The 27,483-nt window shown below is 43.6% G+C and overlaps 1 protein-coding gene across 3 annotated transcripts in view; it reads left to right on the top strand.

Annotated features, from left to right (window-relative positions):
• CCDC93 (CCC complex scaffolding subunit CCDC93) overlaps positions 1 to 27,483 on the top strand; it is an 86,626-nt gene that overhangs the window by 18,003 nt on the left and 41,140 nt on the right. For all 3 annotated transcript variants that reach the window (XM_027082595.1, XM_027082594.1, XM_027082593.1), the window contains exons 6-11: positions 140 to 196; positions 8,885 to 8,985; positions 16,953 to 16,989; positions 19,593 to 19,685; positions 19,973 to 20,023; positions 20,884 to 20,970. In XM_027082595.1, coding sequence (XP_026938396.1) covers positions 140 to 196; positions 8,885 to 8,985; positions 16,953 to 16,989; positions 19,593 to 19,685; positions 19,973 to 20,023; positions 20,884 to 20,970 — 426 coding nt within the window. The remainder of the gene's footprint in view (positions 1 to 139; positions 197 to 8,884; positions 8,986 to 16,952; positions 16,990 to 19,592; positions 19,686 to 19,972; positions 20,024 to 20,883; positions 20,971 to 27,483) is intronic.

Consider the following 27,483-nt stretch of genomic DNA (forward strand, 5'->3'; position numbering starts at 1 on the left):
TTTGTTCAAAAATTGAGACTTCTTCAGGCAAAGTTGTGATGAGAAGTCAGTTTATAAGACAGACTGCTGAGCAGTCCAGTTGAGTTTCAGTCTTTATGCAGGAAGATTTGTTTCATCCCTGTGTCTTCTTGTCTGGCAGGATGATGACTTCGTCAGAAGAAAAGAAAAGGCCATCAAGACAGTTGTTGACCTCTCGGTGAGTTCCCTGCCCGAGTTCTTCAGTAAGGGAAGAACGTAGGGTCGTAGCCTCCAAGTAGCCCTTTGAGGTAAATCACAAAAGCCCCTGCCCCCCGAGGTTTCTATCTGCCGGGTTGCCCAGGAGCTGATCTCAGGTGCACATGTGAGGGAGGCCCTGCCTGCCGTGCGTGCCCGGTACCCGATGCCAGCGTTCAGGGTAGAACGTGCCACAACCACTGCCCTGTTTCCCTTACTTCCAGTTTTCCAGACCCGAAGCCCTTCCTCATTTGTGCCAGCGGCAGCTGTAAACTTCACATAACTCCAAAGAGCAGATGACGAACTAGAGCTGATGCATTGAGGTGACCACCACCATGACGCCTTCAGAGAGGCAGAGTAGCGTCTGAGCTTTGTGTGGGAAACTCTGGGATGGCCTTTGTCCCCAAGCACAGTGTATCTTAACCACAGGGTCTGCACTCATGTGCCCACTTCCCCAGTACAAGGGCCAGAGGAGAGCTTTGGGCCTTTTCAAAACACTTTGGGCCAGAGCCCAGCAGGACCTTGTCAGCCTTCACCCCTCAGCCTTCCTATTTGAGCTGATGGGAATGGAGCCGCAATGCCTGGGTGTAAATTCACTTTCTTTAGAAAATAATGTCTAGAGTTAGTCTGCAATTTTTTTTTTTTTTTTTTTTTTTTTACTTTTAAGAATAAATGTGTGGTCTCCCCAGGTGATTACTGTGAAAAGAATAACAGTAGTTTGATGATGAAAGACGTGAAATGCTCATTTAAAACAAAAAAGCCTTTGTCAGTTTATGGTTGTAATTTGTATCTTTTCCACAGTGCCATTTTGGAAATGGGAGAAATGGAAAACCTTTAACATAGTTATACTCTGAAGCCAGGTGCTGTTTTCAGATTTGGTGGCACTATTAAATGATAATACCAAGAGGACATGATAGAACAGCAAGTAATTTTTTTTCCTGGTTGTGAGGTAGATGTTCAGTTTAGAACATCTTTAAAGTTTTCTTTAAAAAGATTGATAGGTGAGAGGAAGAAAATCAACCTTAATCTAACAACACAGAAGCAGCCACTTTTGATGTTTGGACATATTTCTTCTGTGTTTTTAATGTGTATTTTTATAGTGAATTAGAATTATACGTTGAATGTAATTTTGTAGTTTTTTTTTTCCACTTACCAATATAGAGTCTTGTATGCTGTTAAAGGTTCCTCCTAATCGCATTTTCATGACAAATAATAACCAATTGGTTGGATGTGCTGTTGCTTTCCCTTGTTTTAAATGATGCTTCATTTAAAAGAAGTGAAAAGAAATGCTTTCATTTCTCCCTCTGATACAGGGAACTGGGGAGCCAGTGGCAGGAGAGGAAGGGAAATTCTCTTTTCCCTATAAACTCTGTACTATTTGGATTTTATACTAAGTCTGTGTATTACCTATGCAAAAACAATAACGTAAAAACTATTTAATTGTTTTTAATTAAGAAGCTGTAGGAAGTTTATTTTTCCAAAATTACAACTACAGGCATATATTACTGTATCAAATCTTATAAAATCCAATTCTTTTTTTTTTTTGATATTTTCAGCATGTTGTTTATTTTATTTTATTGGAGTATAGTTGCTTTACAACGTTGTGTTAGTTTCTGCTGTACAGCAGAGTGAATCAGCTATACGTATACATATATCCCCTCTCTTTTGGATTTCCTTCCCATTTAGGTCACTGCAGAGCACTGAGTAGAGTTCCCTGTGCTATACAATAGGTTCTCATTAGTTATCTATTTTATACATAGAATCAATAGTGTAAAAAATATTTAATGTTTAATTGAATATCTTCATGTGCAAATCTCACTTGGAGCCCTGGGTAGAGAGTGAGAAACATTGCATTTTTTGGCTGTATCACCAAGAATAAAAGGCCAGTGTAGCTGTTGATCAAACTGGGCCTGATGTCTCTTTACCTATTCAACATTTCAGGCTTCTAGAGACACGTTATTTCTTCTTCTCATTTGTAATGGAGTTTTTAAAGATAATCGTCTTCTGCTTGGCAATATGACTTAAATTCTTAATGGAATTTAGGGAGCTAATGACAGTGACAAATATATAGGGCCCAAACATTGTTCTAAGCATTTATATATAACTTATCTAGTGCTCACCACAACCCTATGAAGTAATAGTATTTTTTTTTTTTGACAGGTGAGGAAACTAAGGCACAGCTCGGTTATGTAGGTTGCCCTAGGTCACATTGGTGATGATGGAGCCAGGATGCAATAAAATGCTAGATAAAATGCTGTTTGCAGCTCATTAGAAAATAATAAAAAGATAAAGGAAAATGGAAAAAAGAATTGTAGGTCTCTGATAATAGTTCAAATTGCTTAGTTTATTTCCTTTTTTTATGTGCGAACTTACTCCTCCGTTGACTGTCAATACATTTGCAACAGGAATGATAAAAAAATTTTTATGGATGGCCAGAGCTGGCCTTTGGGTTTTGTTTGTTTGTTTTCTACTTTCTCTGTCTACTGAAAATACTCCCCCATCTCTAGATGCTGTCTTCTTAGGCTTCTGAGCTGAGCTCTGTTGCCATTAACTTCCGTCCTTCCCACCCACCACTGCTGCACACGCTTGCTTGCGGCCTTGGAGTGAGGGTCCCAGGAGCTTGTCAGGGACTCCAGGGCTCCATGTCTTCTTCTTGTGAGTCAGTGTGAGACATGAAACAGCTTGCTGGGTTTTGTTTGCTGTCACTCCCTCCAAGGGGAGTCCCTCCCCTCGTAAAGGGAATAAAGTCTTTCCTGGGTGACCAGGGCGGGGCTCTTGGCAAGTCTTAGTTTCTCAAGAATGTTTTCTTCTCCTTCCAGCCTCTCTCCAGTTCTGCCCTTCAGATGTCTCATCACTGTTTCTTACCTACCCCTTACTGACAAATGTAGAATCCCAAATTTAAACTCTGAATGGTAAATTAAGGATTAAAATTCGCTCTTACATACAGTGCCGGGTTTCTAGAGCCAGCCTTTTATAAAATATGCATGTAGCTGCCGGGTACTGACTGAGTGCCTTCTATGTGCTTGACATCTAATGAGGCGTTTTACAAGCATTATCTCATGTACTCATCAACACTCAAGGACTTATGCGTTACATTTCCATTTTATAAATCAGGAAGTTGAAACTCAGAAAGGTTAATAAATTCCGTACACAGTTGCAGAGCCGAGAAGAGGCAGCCAGGTTTTCACTTGACATCTGGCTCCTCAGACACAGCAGGTGTTGGTGCATCTCTAGTTTTCTCACTCTTCACCTGGTCTCTGATTTCCTGCATCTTCCTGACACTGATTTGGCCCTAATGTTTCTGACTGATTTCAGGACCCTGGGGTGTTATTTATCAGGGTCGCAGAGACTCAAATGCATGCAGAGCGGTTGGGTACTCTGCCCTTGTGAGGGCATCTACTCTGCCTTTGCCCGTTTGAAGACCATTTGTCCAGCTGGAGAATGGGTGCCAAGTGGAGACTGTCCTGTTGTCTTTTTCTTCCATCTGTTAACAAGTTATCACTCTGCCTCAACAAGCAGACTTTACTTACTCTTGCTTATGTGTCTTTTTAAAAATAAATATTAAACATTTTAATATTTTTCAAAAAGTTTTAGCTTATAAGAATATAAGCTTGTCTTGTCTTTAGCCATCTTTGTAGGACTGTTCCAGTTTTTTGCATTCATCCTTGGTTATGTAGCTCATCTATTTTTTTGATGCATGATTTTTTGTTTTACAAAAGGTTATTTTTCTTTCAAACTACTACTGTGGTAATAATGAAAAATTAGGCAATGGAGAGAAAGTACAAAGACTAAATCACCCACGATACCACCAGCCAGGGATAACCACTGTTATTCCAAGTAGGAAATATATAGTTATAGATATCAATATAGAAAATTAGAGATTACAAAAAATGACATGATACTATATATTCTGTTTTGTTGTGTGGTTATTTTCCTCAACAGTATAATCAAGGATATATTTCCATGCCAGTAAATATACCTCCATAGCATTTTCAGTGGCTGTACATTATGCATTGTGTGGTCCTAACTTAACTAGCTTAGTTTGTTTTTTGGGGTTTTTTTTTGGTTTTGTTTTGTTTTGTTTTGGCTATTATGTAGGACATCCCCATAGCTAAATTTTTTCTTTTATCTTTAATTATTTACTTGGGTTACATTCCATGAAGTGGAGTTGGTTCAGAGGTTATGCCTCAACCTGTTAGTACCTCTTGCCAAGATTGCCTGGCAGAAAGGCTGTTGTGTGAACTTTTAACTTCTGAGCTCATCACCTTCCAGTGTTCTCTCTTTTTGTCTTGGCCTCATTTTTCTTCATCCTGGGGATTATTCCCAGTACTTCTGCTTCTCCTTTGAAATGTGTTCTTTTCTCGACGTCTCCATATCTCCTTTTTACGGAATAGGCGGCCGCTTTGTAGAAGCCTGCTTGATGGGAGGTGGTATTTTCAAAGGACATAAGAAAATGAAACTATTGCCCAGGACAGGCCTCCCCTTACCCTTCCACTCTCGCATCATAATCGTAATCGCTCATTTGTCTCACCTAATGTGCTGTGGTACAGTCTACTTCCTCCCTTTCTGAACTGTCAGCCTTCCATATTCATGAAGTATCTGACCTGTGCAGTGAGGTCTTTTACTCCCTCTCAACCTTGAGTAAAGAGTAGCCGTGAAATTTTACCCAAAGCCCCCAAAGATACATTTGCTTACTATTTGTTGAGCATTTCTTGGTAATGTTTAGAATTTTGTATGAGAACAGAGGGGACAGAGGGAAAAAAAAAAAAAAGACTTCTTATTGGTCCCCTAAGAGACCAGGTCATTTAAAACTACGACTCCACTGTGTTCTTCCATAGGAAACGCTGTGAGGAGGACCTTTCTTTCCAGGACATGAAATGTAAACATGGCAACATAAGTAAAAAAAAATATATTAGTACATTTTATCAATAATAGCAAATATACGCATGTATGTATATCTTAGCCCTTAATGTGTATCAGATAACGTTAAACAGATTGACTAATCCTTACGACTCTCTCCATATACCTATTTTACAGGTGGAAAACCTCAGAGGTTAAAGTAATTTGCCCCAAATCAGAGAGGTAGTAATGGGGCACGGGTTAAAACCCTGTCTGTCTGACTCCATATATATTCATTCCATAATAGTAATTGAGCACTCACTGTGTGCCAGACCGCATTCTAGGGTATGAGGTGAGAGCAGGAGCATTGCAGCTGTAAGGGATTCAAGGGATTTTGGGACTCGTCAAGGGAAAAGATGTGACGGGGGTTAGCAGTAGCACACACAGGGTCTCTGGGCGATGCTTTGACAGGTTTGCCTGAAGGGTGGGGAGGCTGTCAGTGCGCAGGCCATCCCGAGGCCTAGGCTCCGGGGCCACCATTCAGAAGGGGAGGCAAGGAAACGAGGGAGCCTCGGCCGGGGCAGGTTAGAGAAATCTGAAGGGCAGCTGCAGCCTGGGGTCTTTATAGCCACGGGGCTTATCCTATCTGTGGTTTGCAAATGTCAGGTGCGGTTTTGCAGAGCATGCAACGTGGGCAGGCTGTAAACCGCTAAACTCTGCTTAGTGGGGCCATCTTTTAAACAACTGGGTCTGTGAAAAGTATGAGGTTGGCGCTGGAGGGTTTTGAGCTGTGGGTCTCAGCCTGCTGTGAAGAAGTAAAGCTAGGAGTCGATATACAGAAGCCATCTTGGCTCATGTATACAAAACAGTGACTTCATTCTTATCCACCAAGTTACACTGTTTGGTACAAACTCAAGGGGACCTGAGATGGGACTTGTGCCGGACCTCAAACAACAGAAGACAGGTGCTTCCCCGGGGGCGCAGTGGTTGAGAGTCCGCCTGCCGATGCAGGGGACGCGGGTTCGTGCCCCGGTCCGGGAGGATCCCACATGCCGCAGAGCGGCTGGGCCCGTGAGCCATGGCCGCTGAGCCTGCACGTCTGGAGCCTGTGCTCCGCAACGGGAGAGGCCGCAGCAGTGAGAGGCCCGCGTACCGAAAAAAAAAAAAGAACAGAAGACAGGCCTGCACAGCAGAGCTCACGTAAAAGAGAATAGAGGAAGAACAAAGTTTAGGGGCGTCTGGAGAAAACCCTACCTCCCCAGCTAACTTTCCTACCCATAGACATGATTGCCATCCATCTCTCATCATTCCCTCACTCAGTTCCCAGGACTTCATTTTTGTGGTTGTGGTTGTTGTTTTATTCATGTGAGAATGAAGAAAACAACCTGATTTGTCTCAGTTATAATGACTTTCTTCTGGGGTGTGTCAGGGCCCTGCACTTGCTGATGGGAACATCAGCGGAGCCTCTCTGGGTGGAAGGCAGCGTTTGTTCAGGGGCTGGTGGGCGGAGGTGTGTCCGTTAGAGTAGGGTTTGGGTTTGGGCTGCCAGGTGAGCCCTAGGAGACTGAGATGTGCTTCCTACTGAGTTGGGTGTGGTCCGGTCCCCTGGAGCTCTGGAGGGCAGTGGCTGCTCGTGGCTGTCTTGCCGCCCGCTGGGTATTTCCTGAAGGGGTTGCCCACCGTAACTGAGAGGCGAATTATTTAATCTCTGCTTCTTTAGTAGCAAGGTGGAGGTAATGGCATCTGCCCTGCTTCTACCTCATGGTGTAGTTATAAAATGTAAAAGGTGTGATGTATGTGGCATGCTTTAAAGTATAAGGATAATTACACAAAGGCCAACATTTGTCATTGTTTGGCAGAATAAAAGGTCCTTGTGGCTGTCGGTTTCAGTATGCTATTGTTTTGGAGTCAGTCCTTCTTTAGACTCCAGTTTCCTGTCTGGGGTCGTTGACTCTATGAATGGTAACTAAGGAAAGTAGCAGTTAAGCTCAATCATATAGTGCTGCTGTAATGGTAGAGCTCCGTGGAAATTAAATCGTACACAGTAACTGACATCCTATGAGTCTATTATGTTTTTCATTTCCCCATATTTTGTGTTACTTAGAGCTTCCTATTCCTGTAGGCACCAGCAGCAACCTAGGAATATTTGCGGCAGTGAGTTACAAGAACAACCGTCCAGGGCCATCCCAGCACCTGTTTCATTCCTTTTCCACAAAATTGTTGAGATTATATATGTTACAGAAAGGATGTTTTTCTGTATGTTTGAAACTTTCCTAACAAAAAGTGAGATAATAATAAAATTAACAAGAATTATCAAGAGGGGAACAATTCTAATTAGCATTAAAATACCACTGTCTAGAGAAACCTGATAGTGTGCTTGTCCTGGTGATGTCCAGGTAGAGATTAGGTGTGGTGAACTCCTTTAGTGGAGAAGGAAAGATCCAGGGACAAACTGGAATACCTTGCACAAACAGCTGCCTGTTTGCACCCAGAGTCCTGAGCAAATATTATTAAGGTATTGTTTGATGCCAGTTTGGCAGTCAAGAAGGACATTCATTTGGGGTAGAATGACAAACCAGGTCATCTGTGGGTGAAGACCTACATTAATTGAGCACCTACTACGTGCCGTGTACTTTGTGTTTAGGAAATTATATATATATATATATATATATATATATATATATATATATATATGCAGTTTCAGAATGTGTCCTACACAAAAGAGGTCTGTGTTTCTACATTTATAACTAAATAATACTCTAATAATTTTAAAAAGTCATTGAAAGTTTAAAGTGCATTTTGTGTTTTTATAAGTTTTTTAAGGATAAACCTCAAAACACTTTTGTAAAGAGATATATATCTGTGAAGGGTTTGTATTTACTTTCCTTTTCTGGTAATGGAGATTTCTATGCCATGAGAGAATTTTTTTTTTAAACATTCTAGGTTAACATGTATATCTATGATTGTTGCACAGTTTATGTCTCTGGGTGGTAGAAAGGTCTGGATATGTAGTGACTGGAAAATCTGTATTGTTTTCTGGAAAATTGTATTCAAGAATAAAAAGGATTTGAATAGAGAGATAAATCTTGCTTTTCAAGGCAAGATTCAGTATTATAGAGATGTCAGTTCGTCCCAAGTAATGTATAAATTTGGTGTGATTCTAGTCAAAGCTCAACAGTTTTTCATAATGAACTTGACAAGCTGATGCTAGAATTCATTTGGAAGAGAAAATGTGTAAGCATAGCCAGGAAATTTGAAAAAGAACAGTGGAGACAGGATAAAGACTCATAAAGCAAGAGGAATTGAAGAGGGTAATATTGGTACATGTTCTATATATATGTATATAGTTGTCATTTTAAATCAAGGAAAGGATAGACTATTAAACTGATGATGTTGGGATTCTTAATTTTCCATTCAGAGAAAAACATATATCTATAGATACCTACCTTTCACTATACCCCCCCAAAAAAATTCTGAATAGATTAAAAGGCTAAATATAATCTATAAAAATAACATACAAGAGCTTTTTTTTTTTTTACAGTCCCTGGGTTAGGAAGTAAGTTGATTGATAAGTTTGATTGCATGAAATATTAAATTGGACAAAAAAACCCAAGAAGATTAAACAAAGTTGACAAGCAATAGATTGGGTGGAAATATTTGCTCCAGTGTAAAAATCAAAGGGGCAGACCCCTTGAAGGCAGTCGCCATGTGCCAGCTGTCCTCCTGAAGGGGAGCTGTACACCCACTGCCATGGGAAAGGACTCCCGCCCCTGGCAGGCTGGACCAGCCTCCTCATGCTTAGTAACTCCCGGCCTCCCCATCCACTTTTCAGGATGCTTACAAGCCCCGTCGGAAGTACAGACGCCAGCGGGGAGCAGAGGAGCTGCTGGATGAAGAATCACGGGTCCACACGACGCTTTTGGAATATGGCAGGTAACGAAGGCGGCCCAGTCTGAAGTGTCTATTTGATAAAACCATTGAAAAGAAAAGCTAATTTAAATCGCTTCACTGGGGTGAACTTGGTTGGTTTTCACCTGACTGAGTCTACGGGTTTGAGCCCGTGATTGCCAGCACCGGGGACTTTTCTCCCTGGTGTGGAATTAGCTCAGTTTCTGTGGGTAGCTTCTCTGGTGGTAGTAGAGGCCTGATCTTTGAAGTTCCTCAGCAAGCCCCCATCCCCGGCTCTGCCCTCCTCGGGGAGCTGGGAAGCGTGGGGCGTTCACAGAGGCCCAGGTGGGCTGCCCTTCATGCCCCTGCCGTATGTTAACATCTTCAGGTAAACTAAGAATTGAAGGCAGTTACAGCAGTTTTACTTTGTGTCAGAGTCTAATCGTTTTGGTTCCCTGTGAAGAATTGTCCTGACCAGGAAAATGAAGAATTTAGAAGTAGTTTTGTCACTTCTTAAAAACGTCTCTAAGTTTTAAAAATACAGTTCTTACAGCCTCAGTTTTCAGTTACACACACACATACACACACACACACACACACACACACACACACACACACACACACACACACACACACACACACACGGAAATGCTTCTCCTCGTTGAATCTTTTGCTTGGCTCTGGGTATTAACCTTCCTTTGTGTCCTGAATTTTCTATTTAGGGTCACTGATTCCTTGATGTGAGTATGTCTCCTGTGCTTCCTCCCCCTCTGCTCGGAGTGATTGCTGTGTGCTGCCCTGCTCATAACCCAGCCCGCACTGGGGGGCTGGAAGTAACAGCACTGCCACTAGCATCTCCAAGTGAGCATCTGATGGCTTCTCCCTCTAGGGTACTGGAGACAGCCAGAAGGAAATTAAGGCTTAATTGCCTTACTTATGCCATCTCTCAAATGGAATTGCAGTTGCCGCTTTTTGTTTGTTTGTTCATTTGTTTGTTTTTGAGAGAGTAATGCAGGCTCAGATCCTTTCTTCCTGAGAATGAAAGCTAGTCCGTTTCATTCAAAGGAAGTTGTTAGTTCTGGCCCTGACCTGAGCGTGAGGGCTGCCCCACAGCTCACCAGCTGTTGCTGCGAATTGAGCTGCTTCTGAGTCAGGCACCTCCAGACCAGCGACATAATTTGCAGGGCCCAATCAGTGTAAAATGAAAATGCAGGGCACGTTAGGCCCCTGAGAATCATGAATAATGATTAATCATTAAGGATTTCATGACAGCGGCAACAGCCAAATGCGGGGCCCTTCGGGCGTGAGGTCCCGTGCCACTGGACGAGTTGCACGCCTTGGACACTGTGAGGGGGGCTCTCTAGCCACCCCTCAGCTGCAGGCGGGCACATGAGACTGCGCTGGTCCGGGCGAGCCAGAGCTGGAGAGGCAGCCTCTGGGAGTGTCACATGTTCCGGAGCCAGAGAAGACTTAGGGAAGTGTGGTTTTTGGTAGTTTGTATTGTTCATACCTCCATTTTTTCCAATATCCAGTATGTATCTCAGAACTAGCCTTAGTTCTTATTGGTTGGATCATGCTGACTCCTGATTTCTGAGCCTGGGATGGGTGTTTGATGAAGCCTTTTTTTGTTTGTTTTTTAGGAAATGGGGTTATTTTGCCTTTTTTTTTTTTTTTTTTAAGCTTTTCTGGTAAGGAGAGGGTGAGTTTGTGAAGGTGGAGAATTCTGATGGTTTATTCAGCTCATTCCCCATTTTGAGAATGATGAAGACGGCATTCAGAAAGGTTAAAAAATAACCTGCCCAAGGTCAACTGCTAACTATTAAGAACTAGTAAGAGCCTCAAAGTGGGACTTGAACTCAGGTTTGATGGACTCCAAAAACATGTCATCATCATTATCTACAAATGTTGTTTGAGCCTCTGGTGAGAGTTCGGTTCTTGATTTTAGGAAGACAGGCCCAGCGTTGGTTGTTTGATCTGAGACTGAACAACCAGAGAGTGGTTATTACAGCTGACAGAGCAAATGGGATAAAACTTATAGCCCCAAGAAGTGTCCTTTTATTCCCCTTCCTTGGGCAGGCTGCTCGCCTCCTTTCTGTCTCTCTTACTCCTCCCTTAGGGTTTTAAGTCAATACTCTCCACTGCTTGAGATCTTTCCCATTTGATGAGGATTATATAACAATGTCTTTATGAAGGACTTTGAACAGTTTGTCTCATGTAGAAAAAGGAAATGTCAACTGTTAGGTGCTATCACCACCACCACCACCACCATCATCATCACCATAATCATCATCACCATAATCACAATCATCATCATCACCACCATCATCATTCTCATCACCACCACCACCAACACCATCATCATCACCATCATCATCATCACCACCAACACCATCATCATCACCACCAACACCATCATCACCACCAACACCATCATCACCATCGCTATCATCACCATAATCATCATCACCACCAACACCATCATCATCACCACCAACACCATCATCATCACCACCAACACCATCATCATCATCACCAACACCATCACTATCATCACCACCAACACCATCATCATCACCACCATCATCATTATCATCACCATCATCTACCTCTTCATCACTATCACCATCACCACCATCATCTTCATCACCATCATCCTGAGCAGCAGCAGTTTTCAGTTCTCAGATGCCCTTAAATGTGACCTTTAGATTCAGATGAGGAGCCTCACCTGAGCCCCTCCTTTCAGTTCTCCTCGTCCCTATGTTCTCCTTACCCCCAGCTCTAGCCCTCCCTCCAGCTCCTTTATGAGAAGCCTTACCCTCTTCCCTTTCCTTCCTAATCCGGCAAGGCTGGGCGCCTGCTGCCTCAGGGACTCACTCCACCCCGCCCTGCCTCCCCCTCACTGTTGTGGCACCCCTTAATTGCTCATCCCCACCTAGGAATCCTAATCCCTCATCTGTTGTCAGTGCTTCTGTTTTCCTCTTCATCTCGCCTCTTGACAAGAGGGAAAATATTTTGACTCCTACAATAAGAAGGTCGGAAAACAGTGTTTATTCTTTGGGGTTAGAGGTCAGTCATCAGCCTAAGCCCACAGAGCATCTGGCTTTGAGGCCCGCATCCCAGTTTCTTCTCCCTTTTTTGACTTTCAGTTGCTCAAATAAGGCTAGACTTTGAGCCTGGCCAACTATGCTGAGGACCTTACGGACTGTGTGTCTTGTTAAAAACATGTTGGGTATATATGTTTAAATGTTATGTTGTTGGGAAAACAAGACTCATAGTTTCAATTTTAGACTTAAACACAATTGTATCTTTATAGTATTTCAATTATATTGTGGGTCCAATCAACTTTTAAGAGCTAAACTTAAACAACTAACCACACTATGAAACTGTCACTGTGGGGAAGTGCATTTTAAGTGCATATGACATGTCTCTCCCAACCTGTGTCCCCTCTGAAGGCCCATGACATGCTCATAGAGTATTTAGTAAATGCTCGTTGACTGAACAAAGAACAGAATCCACAGTCCTTAGTATTTAGGGCTTTTTTATGCCCTTGATTTGTTCTGGATTCCAGACAATGTGATATGTCTTACTTTGCCCTAGGGGAGAAAGTTAGTTTGTTTTCTAGAACTGTGATGTGCAGTATGGTAGCCAGTAGCCACGTGTGACTGTTGAGCACTTACAATGTGACTAGTATGGCTCAGGAACAGAATTTTAACAGTTAAGTTAAATTTAAATTTTTTTATTACATGCTTTAGTTATTGGAATATGTTTAAGTATGTCTGGAATAACTTGGGTATGTGAACACTGATTTAAAGTTCTAGAAGATGTACATCCTTGATGATAAAGACCGAGTCCTGGGTCTGGAGTGTGAGGAAGTGACTGGGTGGTGAGAGGGCTGGAGCTCTGTTGGTGTTGACGGTGTAGACGTCAGCCGGGTTGGTGGGTCAGAGCTAACAACGGGAAATCCAGGAGCACACTGAAGCACGTGGCACTGCATATCAGGCTGGTGCTCGAGAGGAAAGGACCCAGCTGACAGGGCAAGAGGAAAGGTAGGTTGTAGGATACAGCATGAAAGGATGCTCTAGGAAGGATGAAAGAGAAGTAAATGTGTTTGTAGTAGAAATAAGTTGAAGCATCTCCTTGCTCTTCGTGAGGATGATAGGCAAAAGGGTATCATGTTCTCCTGGTGAAACTCAAACAGCACGGAAAAGTCTCCCAGAGATGTGGGACCAGTGAGCAAATGAGGCAGGCGTTGATAGGCAGCTGAGGACAGCTCTTTTTTGTCATGGAAGAGTTGCCACTATGTCACATGGAGAAGGAAACCTTTACAAGAGTCAGCAGGACTCTTCATTCAGCAAACGTTAATCAAGTACTTACTATGTGCCAGGCACTGCACTAGACGCCGGGGATACAAAAGTAAATATTCATAGCAAAACTCTTCACAGTCACCAAAAAGTGGAAACAAACTAGATGTCCATCAGCTGCTGAATGGACAAAATGTGGTTTTTTCATACAATGGGATACTGTTGAGTCATGAAAAGGCCTTAAGTACTGATTCATGCTATAATATTGATGAACTTTGAAAGCACGCTAAGTGAAAGAATCCAGGCACAAAAGGCCACACGTTGTATGATTCCATTTATATGAAATGTTCAGAATAGGCAAATCCACAGAGACGGAAAGTAGATTAGTGGTTGCCAGGGGAAGGGGATAGGGGAAAATTGGACTAACTGCTATTTATGTATATTAGGTGTGGAGCTCTTTGGGTGATGGAACTATTCTAGAGTTAGACAGTAGTGGTGGTTGCACAAAATAGTGAATACACTAAAAACCACTGAAGTATATATTTTAAAATGGTGAATTTTATGTTATATGAATTACACCTCAATTTAAAAAATGTAAAGAAAAAAAAAGTGAGTGGGGCTTCCCTGGTGGCTCAGTGGTTGAGAGTCTGCCTGCCGATGCAGGGGACACGGGTTCGTGCCCTGGTCCGGGAAGATCCCACATGCCGCGGAGCGGCTGGGCCCCTGAGCCATGGCCGCTGAGCCTGCGCGTCCAGAGCCTGTGCTCTGCAACGGGAGAGAGGCCACAACAATGAGAAGGCCGTGTACCACCAAAAAAAAAAAAAAAAAAAGTGAATGAAGCAAATTTCCTCCCCTCCAGGGCTCAACAGACAGATTGCACATAACACATAATTATTGGACTCCGTGGGTGTCAACACAGAAGTGCATATCTGTGTGGGCCTAACCTAGTTTTGGGTGGTCAGAAAAGTCTTCCCAGAGCCTCTGTCTTTAAGGAGAAGTAGCTGGGACCTGGGAATTGAAATACTCAGATTTAGCTGTTTACTGCTTTATTTGGAAAATCTGTAAAGTTCCTGGGCCTTAGATAAGGCCCGTCTGCCTGAGGGTATGTCTTCTGCCCTGAAGGTCTCCACAGACTGAAGGCCTGGGAAACAAAAGAATACCCAGGGTGCAAGGACACTTCTAGGAGTGGGAAGCTTCAGAGAGACCCTCTGTTGGTCAGCGCTCCCCGGTTCAGGACACAAAACCTTCCCACTAGTTTCAGCAGAAAGGATTGATTGCAGGGGTGGATGGGAGGAGTTAAGAGATGTGACGTAGGCTGAGCAGGGTCACTTCCCAAGTGTCACATTAGATCTGGGCTGCCTGGGATGCAGCTTCTGCCTCCGTCTTCAGGAAGCTAGTGAACAGCCTGTGGAGTTGGGAAGCTGGTACTGCAGCTACTGACAGAGAAACCACCCACTTTGCCAAAATCAGAAAACCACCGTGACAGCTTCTGGCCCCAGAACCAGATTACTGCTACTGTGATCCTCACCAGTGCAGTGAATCCTTTGTGCTTTTGCTGTCTCCTTCTCTACCTGGTACACATTCAGAACTCCAGCAAATGCATCTCATTGATGGAACCTAAGTAGTATTCAGAGCCCCAGGTGCAAGAGAGTATGGAAAATAGTTGTTTGTTCTCCTGCCTCCACGGTATAGTAAGATGCTAGATGTTGACTAAGCCAGTTCACGGAATCTGCCATAAGGTCCTATACAGGATTTGGGTGGATACCCAACACATAACTTTAGTCTGCTGCATTTTGGGCCTGTAGATCTGTGCCTAGAGGATGGGCACAGTGTAACCGGCAGTGACTTTTGGTCTCTCCAGTTATAAGACAACCTGTTGCAAGGTCGGGTGATACTTTTGGCTTCTTGATTTCTCCATTTTCTTGGAGAAGGATGCAGACAGGCAAACAGGCAGTTGGGCATGATTTCTGTCCAGGAAGTAGGGGGAACACGTACAGGCAGAGGGATGGATCAGCCAGGGCAGAATGTTTGAGCAACTGAAAAGTTTCCAACCCAAACTACCCAGCCTGTAGTTTGTATCTCCTTCCGGCCCTCCCGTACCGTCAGTGATAATTTATAGAAATCCTATGGAAGCTGTTTCAACAGGGCTTGGGATCATGTTTGCCATCCCATATCAGTGGTACAAAGCTCAGAGAAGTGAAGCAATTTCCCCCATGTTACACAGTTTGCTGGTACCAGAGTGAAGACTCTAGCTAAACCCATTGTCCTGACTTTCTACCAGACTCAACTGTAAACTAAGCCTGTGATTTGTCACAGAGTTCTAAGAAATCCTGTGCCCAAGTGTGTGTTTCCCTTCACACTCATCACATGGCAGGCAAAGCACTGGTCCCAGATGGAGATTTTCAGATTGAAAGTGGAACTGACTTTTGGAAATGACTAAAACCATCCAAAGCAAAGTCTGGGAACACTTCAAAGAAGAGGTGGCTTTAGAGCTGAGGTGTGAGGAGTGATTAGGAAAGTAGGAGGAGCCAGGAGAATAACACAGTGTGCAGAGCTCTGCTCAGGGGCCGATGCACAGGAGTGGGGAAGGTGACCTGCTGGCGGTGAGTGAAGCTTAGCGGTTGTTAGGCGGGGCCGTGGAAGGGAGGCCCTAGTGACAGTGCCCACAAGGGCAGGTGATCCCTGCCAGTGACAGATGTGGGCCAGGCCAGCAGGAGGTTGAATAAGGGATGGGGAAGGAAGAGGGGGCGTGGAGGCCCGAGACCAGGTCAGAGGCCAGCACACGATGCAGCAAGCAGGGTGAGGGCAGAGCAGGAGCCCTTAATTTGTTTTTCTTAAATGGTTGCATGTGATTTTATTTCTTTAAAAACTATTTAAAGGTAAGTGAGTTTGGGTGTTTTGCATTACGGTTTTTGTTCTAGGTCGAATGGTTTTTGCATTGCTTTAATAAATAGATATTGGGCTTCCAATGGTGGCGCAGTGGTTGAGAGTCCGCCTGCCGATGCAGGGGACACGGGTTCGTGTCCCGGTCCGGGAAGATCCCACATGCCGCGGAGCGGCTGGGCCCGTGAGCCATGGCCGCTGAGCCTGCGCATCCGGAGCCTGTGCTCCGTGGCGGGAGAGGCCACAACAGTGAGAGGCCCGCGTACCGCAAAAAAATAAATAAATAAAATAAAAAATAGATATTAATTAGAACCTGAAAAGTTAATGTAAACTAAAGTGCATTTGTGAGCATCTTTGAATTTAAACTTGGCGTGAAGTGAGCACACAACATTATTGGCGTCATGCTTGGATTGTGTTTGAGAATAAAAAATGGGCTGGACATGAGATTATGAAAGTAGTCATTTAGAGAGCAGGTTTAGCTTGAGCCAACACATGCACATATCATACAGATATTTTTAAGGCTTTTAGCTTAAACCGTGGATCTGAGATACAGTTCCTGATTCAAAGAGTAATAATCGCCCTTAAAGAGAACGTTGCACTCTGCAGGAAGAGTTCCCATTTATAGTATTTATATGGCAAATAGAACGGCGGCCCTTTATTCAGAAACAGTGGGATATGTTTTTGGCTTAGGCACTTGAAACATGTTCTCCAGTCACCAAATAGCCTAAATTCTTTGTGGTGCTTTTCATATAAAAATCCAACTAAAATGCCTGTGATCAAATTTATTATTTTAATAGTAATTGAACTCCCCTCTTTTGTGGCTTGCAGGAGGTATGGATTTAGCCGCCAGAGCAAAGCAGAGAAGGTAAGAAAAGCTTGGCTAATGGGAGAGAATGTTTGAGAGACGCAAGTGCTACTTCCCTTTGCCTCTGTCCCACGCGGACAGGCTCCCAGCAGGGGTGGGACAGCAGGGCCCTGGTCCTTGGGCAACAACGGGGTTGTACCAGCAGCCTTTGGCCCCTGACTCTCCCTCGTGGCATCCCCAGTCTGTTGCCCGTACAGGCTGCGGAGCTGAGGCAACACCTCCTCATGGGACTGGAAGTGAAGGGCGATTGGAAGTCATGACACCAGGGTCAAACAGACGGCCTCTAATAACTCTAAAACTGTAGAGATGAAGTCCACTCCCAGAGCCCTTAGCACTCCTCATCTGATGAGAGAGGCCCTACACAGGTGTCAGCAGGCTGATGGCGGTGAGAGAGAGCTGGCCCTGTACTAAGACAACCTGGTGTGGAAAAAACGGAAAGTCAAGATGGGGTTTTATAAGTTCCTAAAAGAGTATCAAGGATTTCTCTTCATTCATGTATTTTTTTATATGTATCAGTATTCATTCATGGTTCTTAATTGTCAGCCGCAGGGCAGGCATATAAATCTTATAGTGCCAAACCTTTCCTGTGTTCAGGGCTCTACGTGTATTTTTTTCACTGATTCCTCTGAACAGCTCTGTGAGGAAGATACTTACTTCTGTTTTTCAGGGCAGAAAGCTGAGGTTCAGAGAGGCTCAGTGATTGGTCTAAGATCACACAGCTCCTAGAGTGCCCTAATGAGAATCTGAACCCACATCTGTGTGACATCAAAGCCTGTGCTCTTACCCACTGCCTTCTCAGTAATAACATGCTAACTAAAGTGGCCAGCGGCCTCTTAAAAACGAGAGTCCACAGCTTGAGATCTCGTAACACCTCTTCCCTCATTCCCCTCCTGACCCCCAGATTTTCCTGAATGAGACACCACTCTGCCTGCTGTTCTCCTGCCACCCCTCCTCTGCCCAGATCCCCCATTCCTCAGTCCTTCCAGGAAGCCTTCCCTGACCCCGGCCTCCCTCTGCTCTCTGTGGCCATTGTCTCAGTCCTCGGAGGGCACTGACCGTGACTTGGAGCATATGTTCCGAAGCCAGACTGGCTGGCTTCAAATCCTAGCTCCTCCCCTTCCCTGTGTGACTTTGGTCAGTATACTTTGTTGTGCCTTAGTTCACAGCATCTGTGAAATGGGGGCAGAAATTGTACTACCTCACAACGCTGTTGTGAAGATTAAAATATAAAGGATGTGGAATCATCCAACCCACAGTGCACATCTACTAAGCGTTAACGATCATCATTATTATGATTCTCATTAACAGTCATTTATGCATTCATTGTGACATCTTCTTTTTTGGTTTTCTTATTATTTCTTCCGCATTTGTGTTTTCACTCAACCAAACAGCCGTTTCCTCCAGAGCAAGGTTCTTTTTCTGGATTTGAGTGTCATGGGGCGTCTAGTGTATAAGAATTTGCTGTGTATGTGTAATATGTAATTTTAAGTCTGAAAAGAATGTCTGTGTATATGACTATATTCTGAAATAAGGCAGTTTGGTTATGATTGGAAAAATCGTGAGATGCCCATGAAATATTATTTGCATTGGCCTTGCCTTATCATTCTCATGTGAGACGGCACATTTGAACTGGAAGTCTTATCCCCTGTAGATATATGCAGGCGCTCAGGCCATGCCCCAGGGTCAGTCATAGGCTTGTTATAGAAATTCATCTCAGAACTGGGATGGTCTCAGAAGGGTATCTGAGGGCAGTCCTCTCATTCAACCCTAGAAGACCCCAGTATCCAGAGAAGGTAAGCCTGAGGTTGCCAGCTGGTGAATGGCAAAGATGGAGCTAAAACCAAGAACCCTAGACTTGCAGCCCAGGTTTGGGGAGCAGCCGTTACTCCAGGTGTCCTGAGTGTGGTGCGGTACATTTAGAGCTTGAGCTGGGTCCATAGCCTGGAGCTTGATCACCAGGGCAAGCAGTTTAGAGTCTTATTCTTCAGGCCAGTGGTTTTCCAACTTTGCCGACCACTCTTGGCAATAAGAACTCTGTTTTTCATCATGTTTCAGTACACACACACACACACACACACACCCTGCAGATACAACCCCAAAAACAAAAGTTTCACAAAGCGGTACATAACCCTTTACTACCTGTAGTGCACTTGGATGTATTGTGTTCTGTTATTTTTATTTAATTTATTTAGATGCCAATCATACCTGCTAAATTACTTTCATATCCCACTAATGGGTCTCTGTTGAAAAACAGGCAGTGATCTTAAGGCAGCGATCTGCTCTTAGCAGGAACTAAAGTAGGGGAAGACCCAAGCAAAGTGTAAGGGTAAGTCTGGCAAAGGTGTATGACCTGATGGGAATTGCGTCGGCGAACAGTTCAGAAATGGAGGCGGGCATTGGGTGAGACCCAAGGCTCCAGCTGCTTGGGCTGTGGTTGTAGTGGAAGCCCCGGTCTCTGAACCTCGCTCTCTTTCCCCGAGACTGGGTGACTTGTCCAGATCTGTGTGTTTTCTTTCACAGACTCACTGTCCTTTGCAGTGTTGTCCTTTCTCTACTGAATCTCCCACTGCAGCGCTCAGCTGTTTTCCCACCTTCCCTTCCAGGCCGAGGACAAGAAAATGGCACTTCCCACAGGGCTGTTAGCTGCAGAGAAGGCCGACGCCCGCGAGGAAGAGGAGCTTCAGGCTGCTGAAGAGGTGAGTGGTCCATGTAGCCCCTGAGGTTTCCGCCTGAGTCTTTGGGGGAAATCTCACTTTCATCCGCAGCTCTCCAGGATGGCCAGCTGCCTCTCACCACCAGCTGCTGTTGGCTGGCCTTTCGCGCCCTTTTCAGCTTCCTTTCATCACCTCTCGTGAGGCTCACCGTAAAACGAGACCGGCTGAAATAGCCCTTGGATTCCACTGCGAAGACCTATTGCAACACCCTGCTTAAGTCTCGTGTGGTCAGACCTGCTCACTGCTACCTCTCCCCGTTCTTCTTTTAGCAGCGTATTCAGTCCCTGATGACCAAGATGACTGCCATGGCACGTGAGGAGGTGAGGCAGGCATGGTCATGTGGGTGGGCGTGGTGTGGAGGTGGAGGCCCGGCACCACCCCGGCTCTGCTATGAGGGGCCTCTTCCAAGTGTCCACCTTCAGGGCCCTCTCATTTCAGCACCCTGCTTCCCGTTTTCTTGGGATCTTTCTTTTGGAAACCTTTTATACATGCACGGTGTTGCCGTCCATGGGAACCTCTAGGAGGGAGATTTGAAGGACCCATGTGAAGACAGGATGTCCCAGCTGGGATGGCATCACAGGGCCCCCGCAGGAGAGCTGTGGTTCAGCCCTGCCTCTCCATAACTGCGTGTGGCGTCCCATGCCAAAGGAGCCCTTGTTTCCCTCCTACACCATCTAGGTAGATGATAGGGTACTAAATTTATATTCATTCTTCCCAGAGCTCATGACCTGTGTTAAAAGGTTTAACCAAGTGCTTTGAAAGGAGAATTCCTTTTTAGGGCAGGAAGGGCCTGTGGCAGTCAAGAGGTAGTTCAGGAATTCTGAGATCCCTTTTCCTCTCCCATTTGTACTTTTTTCCTCTGAGTCCTATGCCTGCCAAGTTCCCTTCAGGCTCTTTTTAGTGATCCTCAGCAGTAAAATCCCTGGAATGATTTTCCAGGATACCCAGGGTTGGAGGAGAATCTAACACAGCCTGCTGAGTGACTCAGGAGGAGGGAGGTGACTTAACCTGTGCCCTGAAGCTCGTTTTCTCCCTTCCGTGTTTCCGAACCCATGAGCAAAAGCCAAATTATTTTTTCCCCCTGGGAATATTATCTATTTTACTTTAATAGTGTTCAGGGTTTCCAGTTGTGTGAAAGACAGTGCACGGCCTTGAGAACACACCCTCCCTGTGATTGCAGAGCCGTCTGACCGCTAGCTCCGTGGGCCAGATCGTGGGCCTCTGCTCTGCCGAGATCAAGCAGATTGTGTCTGAGTATGCAGAGAAGGTATGTGGGGACCCAGCTGGAGCCTTTGCCTCAGATAATGCCCCAAGGACTTCTCCTGCTTCCCTAACCCCTCCCAGCAGTGAGGGAGGCAAGTTGTAATTCATCAGCCACGTTTGTCAGAAACAGACACCATGCAGAGTCATCCGTGTTTGCCCATTAGCTGAATTCATTTTCTTCTGCAGTGCCTATTTTTCTATAAATATAAAGAGAAAACCTGTCTCTCCGAGCAATTATTGCATCTGATAAATGGATGGGTTAGGTGCAGCACCCGCATTTTTCCTTCTCTACCAGGCTCCTTATAACTTGGGCTCAGTTTGGTGATGGGGCTGAGGGATGAAACTTTGCCACTTAGCATATAAACCCCATAAGTCAGCCAAGCCCAAGGCAAAATTTTGTGTTCTGCTTTATTAAAAGGGTATAGAACGAACAAAAGCCTGAAAGTCGTATTTCAGCGTTAGATTTTTTTCCATCCTAAGAATAGGCAGCAGGACCTTGAATATTTCAGGGAGACAGTGATTAATCATTTTGCACATAACTGATTCTGGTCTGGCTGAAACGTAGTATCGGTAAAATCAGATTTACAGGACATTGTTTCACGTCCTTCCTTCCCCAGCCCTACTCAGGCTGCCCCACTAAAACGTTGATGTCTGTTGAAGCATCCAGCTTTGCTTTCCCTGTCTCAAAAGCCTTGACGACAAATTAGCTCTGCCCTGACCCTCTGAGCAATATTCTTCTGAAGCAGTTGCACAGATGATGTAGTTGGGGAACAGGTGTCACCTGTAACCTGGTAGCTATAATCTGCTGTGAACACAGCGGGTGGTCACCTCCCACCAAGTGAGGGGCCTTCTGAGGAAGACGGAGTAAAATGGTACAGAGTAGTGGTTACCAGAGGGGAGGAAGGCGGAGGGAGGGCGAAATGGGTAAAGGGAGTCAACAGTACGGTGACGGATGGAAACAACTTTTGTTGGTGAACACACTTTCAGAAGTCGAAATAAAGTGTTGTACACATAAATTCATGTAATGTTATAAACCAGCTTTTTAAAAATGGCATAGAATGTCTGGGGAATGGAGTTCTATTGTTTTCCCCGCCCTCCAAATCAATGCTTCTTAACATGGGTTTTCTAATCCAACTATCATAGAATCCAGAGTATCCTGTATTTTAATTTACCACCTAGAAAAGGTGACAGTTGTCAAAGTGTCATCTGAGATTTGACCGGAAAAAGATTTAGGTCATCCTAAAAGTACCAGTAAAATCAAAAGACTTGAAGACATAGTTGTGGAGAGAGTGGTTAATTCACTGCCCTAAGAAGAAGGTATCTTGGTTTCCAGTCAGCACACACACCTGGATGGCAAGAGGGTGAGTCTGTACCTGCCCTTAGGTCGCCCCATGGCATTGCTGAATCCAGTTTTTACCAAAAGACAAATGGATGGGGCACTCACTGCTGTTCCTACAGGGACTCTGATTTTTATCTTCATACTTGCCCACTGCAAGCAGATAGGAGCTCAGATGATAAGAGGGGAAGCAAGTAGGCAGACCCTCCTTAGTATACCTGTCCTTGCTTGCCAGTCTTGAAGCTTACCTGCCTTCCCCATCAGCTCAGCAATTCCTGCTGGACCTCTATCCCCTGAGCGTTCCCTACCTCACCCTTGTACAGTGATCCGATGGCTGCATTCTGTATTCTTGCTTCTCTGCATCTGTTCTGTTCTTCCAGAAAAGAGTGAGATAGTAGTTTTGGACAGGTCTTTTTCCAAGGACGTATATAATTAAAACTTCTCATGGAGAATTGGAGTTCACCAGTTCATTGCTTGATTGTCTGTGTTATTTGCATTAAATATATAGCATTAAAGACAAGTATTTTTAAAATTAAATTGCCTTTAATCCTGTTCCCGTATCACAGTTATCTCACATTTGCATATTTAATCCAGTGTTTGTCCCCAGATATCCATGGTAACACCTAGTTGCAATCATCATGTGTGTCTAGAAGAGGTAGAACAGTGTAGTTACAAACACAGCATTGGAGTCCTATCTTGGTTCACGCCTGTCTCCTCAACTTCCTAGCTCTGTGACCTTGGGCAGTCTATTTAACTTCTTTGCTCTAGTATCTTCATCTATAAAATGGGAATCACATAACTTTCCTGGCACGGCGTTGTGAAGATTAAATGAAATGTGAACAAAATGCCTAAAACAGTTCCTGGCACGTTCTAGCCATGCACCTACTGGTAGGCTTTATTTGCACTTGTACCATTTGCTTTTTTTTTTTTTTTTTGGTCACATCAAATTCTAAACATTTTCCATGTTTCCAGTCTTCAGAATAGTTTTCACATGGATCTGATAAAGTAATCCATTACATTTCAGCTCATTTTTTATTATGTTTAATCCTTTAACCTGTGTAGAGTTCATTTTTATTTAGTCTAAGTGTACATTCATCCTAGTTTTCCTGCTCCTATCCACTTGATATCATTTATCAAATAATTTCTTTAGACTCATTTGGAGATACTTTGTTATATTTTTGTATTTTAGATCTAATTTAAACTATGTATTTTCTTGCTTTATCGGTTTAAACTTCTATTTTTATTCAAGTTGCATGGTAAAATCATGTTTGCTTTTTTGTTTTTGTTATTTGCTTTATTTGTTTGCTATAGTCTTGTCAATATCCTCCAGCCAAAGACCACTAGGAACCTACCCATAGTTGAACAAGTTGGGTTTATTGCTGGTTGTAGTGAGGGAGACCACACACCAATGGGGAATGATGCAGCATCTCAGTAAGGAGGCATCAGAAAAGACTTACGGGATTCAGACTTGTTTTAGGGGATTTGGGGGAAGCTTCAAGAAAGTAGAGCTTTGCTCTGTGTCGTATGCCTTAAGGAGGGGCAATTCAGTGAATAGTATCTAAAGAAATCTATGAGACAAGGGCAGTGAATCAGGGTTGAAGCTGTATGCCCATGTTAGCTGGTATAGGGGGATGTTTGATCATTTAGGGGATTTGAACAATGTTCAGGTTTTTGTCCGTGTACAAACATGATTACAGAGTGGTCGATGCTTGTGCGTGTCTGATGTTGCTGTTCTCTGGGATACTTTATATTTAACACCAAAGTCTAGTATGAGTGCAGGCCAGCTCCCAGCAACATCAAGGCCTTGCTGAGAGTACCAGATTAGCTCTCAGATGTCAGGGGCTGCTTTTCTCTTTCTCTGAATTTAGTTATGTATTGCTACACAGGAATATTACATAAATGCGGTGGCCTAAAATAACATAGTTTATTATTGCACTTTCTGTGGGGGGTTGGCACAGTGTAGCAGGGTCCTTTGTTTCAGACTCTTACAAGATTACAGTGAAGGTGCTGACCTGCCCTGCGGTCTCATCTGAGGCTTGACTGGAGAAGGATCCACTTCCAAGTTCACATGGTTGTTGGCAGCATTCAGTTCCTTGACACCCGTTGGCTGAGGTCAGCAGTTCTGGCAGTCAGCTGGAGGCTGCCCTCCGTTCCTTGCCAGGTGGGCCTCACCAACATCACTTATTTCATCAAAGCCAGCAAAGGAAGCACCTCCCCACAAGACAGACATTACAGTTTTATGTGACATAATTATGTACATGCAGTTACATGCATCCCACCGCGTTTGCAGAGGCTGTGGGGCTCTGTTAGAGTTGCCCACCACAGCGTATTTGTTTTTCTCTTTAATCTTACTGCCATACATCGGGCTGAAACAGGGCACTGGCAATCCATCTAAAAATCCATGCCCCTGCCTTCCTGGCCTCAGTAACGAAACCCTTGAAAGTAGAGATGGGATTGAGGAATGCTCAGGAGGAAAACTTTTGGTGGCACTTGAAAGAAACCCAAATCAGGCTGAGATCAGGATGGATTTTTTGCTTAGTGAAGAAAAGGGACGCAATGATTTGGGGAGGATGAAAGTGTGAAAGTGATTTTGTGAGTAGGGAATGAATCAAACAGCCTGCCTGGTGCGAGTGGTTGGAAAGTCGACAGGCACTGAGAAATAAAAGTGAAGTAAAAAACATGTGCAGGCTTCTCTTTCATTTGTAAAGTTCACAGGTTCTTACAACAGTGTAACGTGGTACGTAATCCGTGTTTTTCAGAGCAAGTCCCTGAGATACATAACTCAGTTTAATATGGTTCCTGTAAAGCAGGGAAGAGGAATGTGAATAAGCTTCCAGATATATAATTCATGAGTGTCAGCAGGCTCTGGCCAGGGAGCACCATTTCCCTTTGTTTCCAGAGGATGACACTCTTCCCAGAATGTACTTGGTGAGGCACCACTGTGCTTCGTGGTGTTACTGTCCAACATGCTCACTGCATCGTAGCATTCATTTTTGCAGGGAAGAAGAATCTAGTACTGTGATTTGCAGAAAACTAAAAGCTTGACTGTCCCCAAAATACTTCCACTGTACTATCCCAGAAGGAAGGAAAGGAAGGTGAGCCAGGCAAGGCTGGGCCAGGGAAGGTGCAGGGTGCCTAGAAAGGCAGGAAGGGACTCTCCTCAATGCCACATGTTAACCAACTGTACACCATTTTGACTCATCTGCGGCTAAATCATTCTTGGTCAACATCTCCCTGAGACAGGATCTGAAAACATTTTGTACATCTAGAGGCACAGATCTGTCTTGGGGAATCAGAAGAATCTACCCTGAGTGCCTTCTCAGTGCCAGGTGCTTTAAAAAAATTTTTTTTTTATTAAAGTATAGTTGATTTACAACATTACATTACTTTTGGGTGTACGGCATAGTGATTCAGTATTTTATAGACTATACTCTGTTTAAAGTTATTACAAAATAATGGCTGTATTTCCCTGTGCTATACAATGTATCCTTGTTGCTTATTTATCTTATACATAGTATTTTGTATCTCTTAATCCCATACCCCTATCTTGTCCCTCCCCCAACCCCTCTCCCTACTGGTAACCACTAGTTTGTTTTCTATATCTGTGCATTTGTTTTTTTATAGATTCTGTATATAAGTGATAACATACAGTATTTGTCTTTCTGTCTTATTTCACTGAGCATAATACTCTCTAGGTCCATCCACGTTTTTGCAGATGGCAGAATTTCATTTTTTATGGCTGAGTAATATTCCATTGTGTGTGTGGGGTGTGTGTGTGTGTGTGTGTGTGTATATACACCACATCTTCATTCATCTGTTTATGGACACTCGGGTTGCTTCCACATCTTGGCTATTGTATAAATAATGCTGCTGTGAACATTGGGGTGCGTGTATCTTTTTGAATTAGCATTTTCGGGTTTTTTTGATATATACCTATGAGTGGAATTACTGGATTATATGGTAGTTCTATTTTTAGGCTTTTGAGGAACCTCCATGCTGTTTTCCATAGTGGCTGTATCAATTTACATTCCCATCAGTAGTGTACAAGGGTTCCCTTTTCTCCACATCCTAACTGAAATGTGTTATTTGTAGACTTTTTGATGATAGCCATTCTGACAGATGTGTGATAGCTCATTGTGGTTTTGATTTGCATTTCTCTAATAATTAGCGATGTTGAACATCTTTTCGTTTGCCTGTTAGCCATCTGTACGTCTTCTTTGGAAAATGTCTGTTCAGATCTTCTGCCCACTTTTTAATTGGGTTGTTTGTTTTTTTGATATTGAGTTGTATGAGCTGTTTATGTATTTTGAATACTAACCCCTTATCGGTAGTATCATTTGCAAATATTTTCTTCCACTCCAACAGTTGTCTTTTCATTTTGTCAGTGGTTTCCTTTGCTATGCAAAAGCTTTTAAGTGTAATTAGGTCCCATTTGTTTATTTTTGCTTTTATTTATTTTTTTGCCTTAGGAGACAGATCCAAAAAAATATGGCTACAATTTATGTCAAAGAGTGTCCTGCCTATTTTCTCTTCCAGGAGTTTCATGGTTTCAGGTCTTACATTTAGGTCTTTAATTCATTTCGAGTTTGTTTTTGCATATGGTGTTGGGAAATGTTCTAATCTCATTCTTTTACATGTAGCTGTCCAGTTTTCCCAGCATCACTTGTTGAAGAGACTGTCTTTTCTCCATTGTATATTCTTGCCTTCTTTGTCGTAGATCAATTGATCATGGGTGTGTGGATTTATTTCTGGGCTTTCTATTCTGTTGCATTGATCTACGTGTCTGTTTTTGTGCCAGAACCATGCTGTTTTTGATTTCTGTAGCTTTGTAGCATAGTCTGAAGTTAGGGAGCATGATACCTCCAGCTTTGTTCATTTTTCTCGAGTGTTTTGGCAATTTGGAGTCTTTTATGGTTCCATATAAATTTTAGGATTATTTGTTCTAGTTCTGTGGAAAGTGTCATGGGTATTTTGACAGGGATTTCATTAAATCTGTAGATTGCTTTGGGTAGTATGGCCATTTTAATAATATTAATTCTTCCAATCCAAGAGCACAGGATATCTTTCCATATCTTTGAATTATCTTCAGTTTCCTTTATCAGTGTTTTATAATTTTCAAAATATAGTTCTTTCACCTCCTTGGTTAAGTTTATTCCTAGGTATTTTTTTTTGACACAATTT

The sequence above is a fragment of the Aethalodelphis obliquidens genome, unplaced genomic scaffold, assembly GCF_003676395.1.
Source record: "Aethalodelphis obliquidens isolate GAN/ISIS:26980383/991018 unplaced genomic scaffold, ASM367639v1 scaffold47, whole genome shotgun sequence".
Lineage (NCBI taxonomy): Eukaryota > Metazoa > Chordata > Mammalia > Artiodactyla > Delphinidae > Aethalodelphis > Aethalodelphis obliquidens.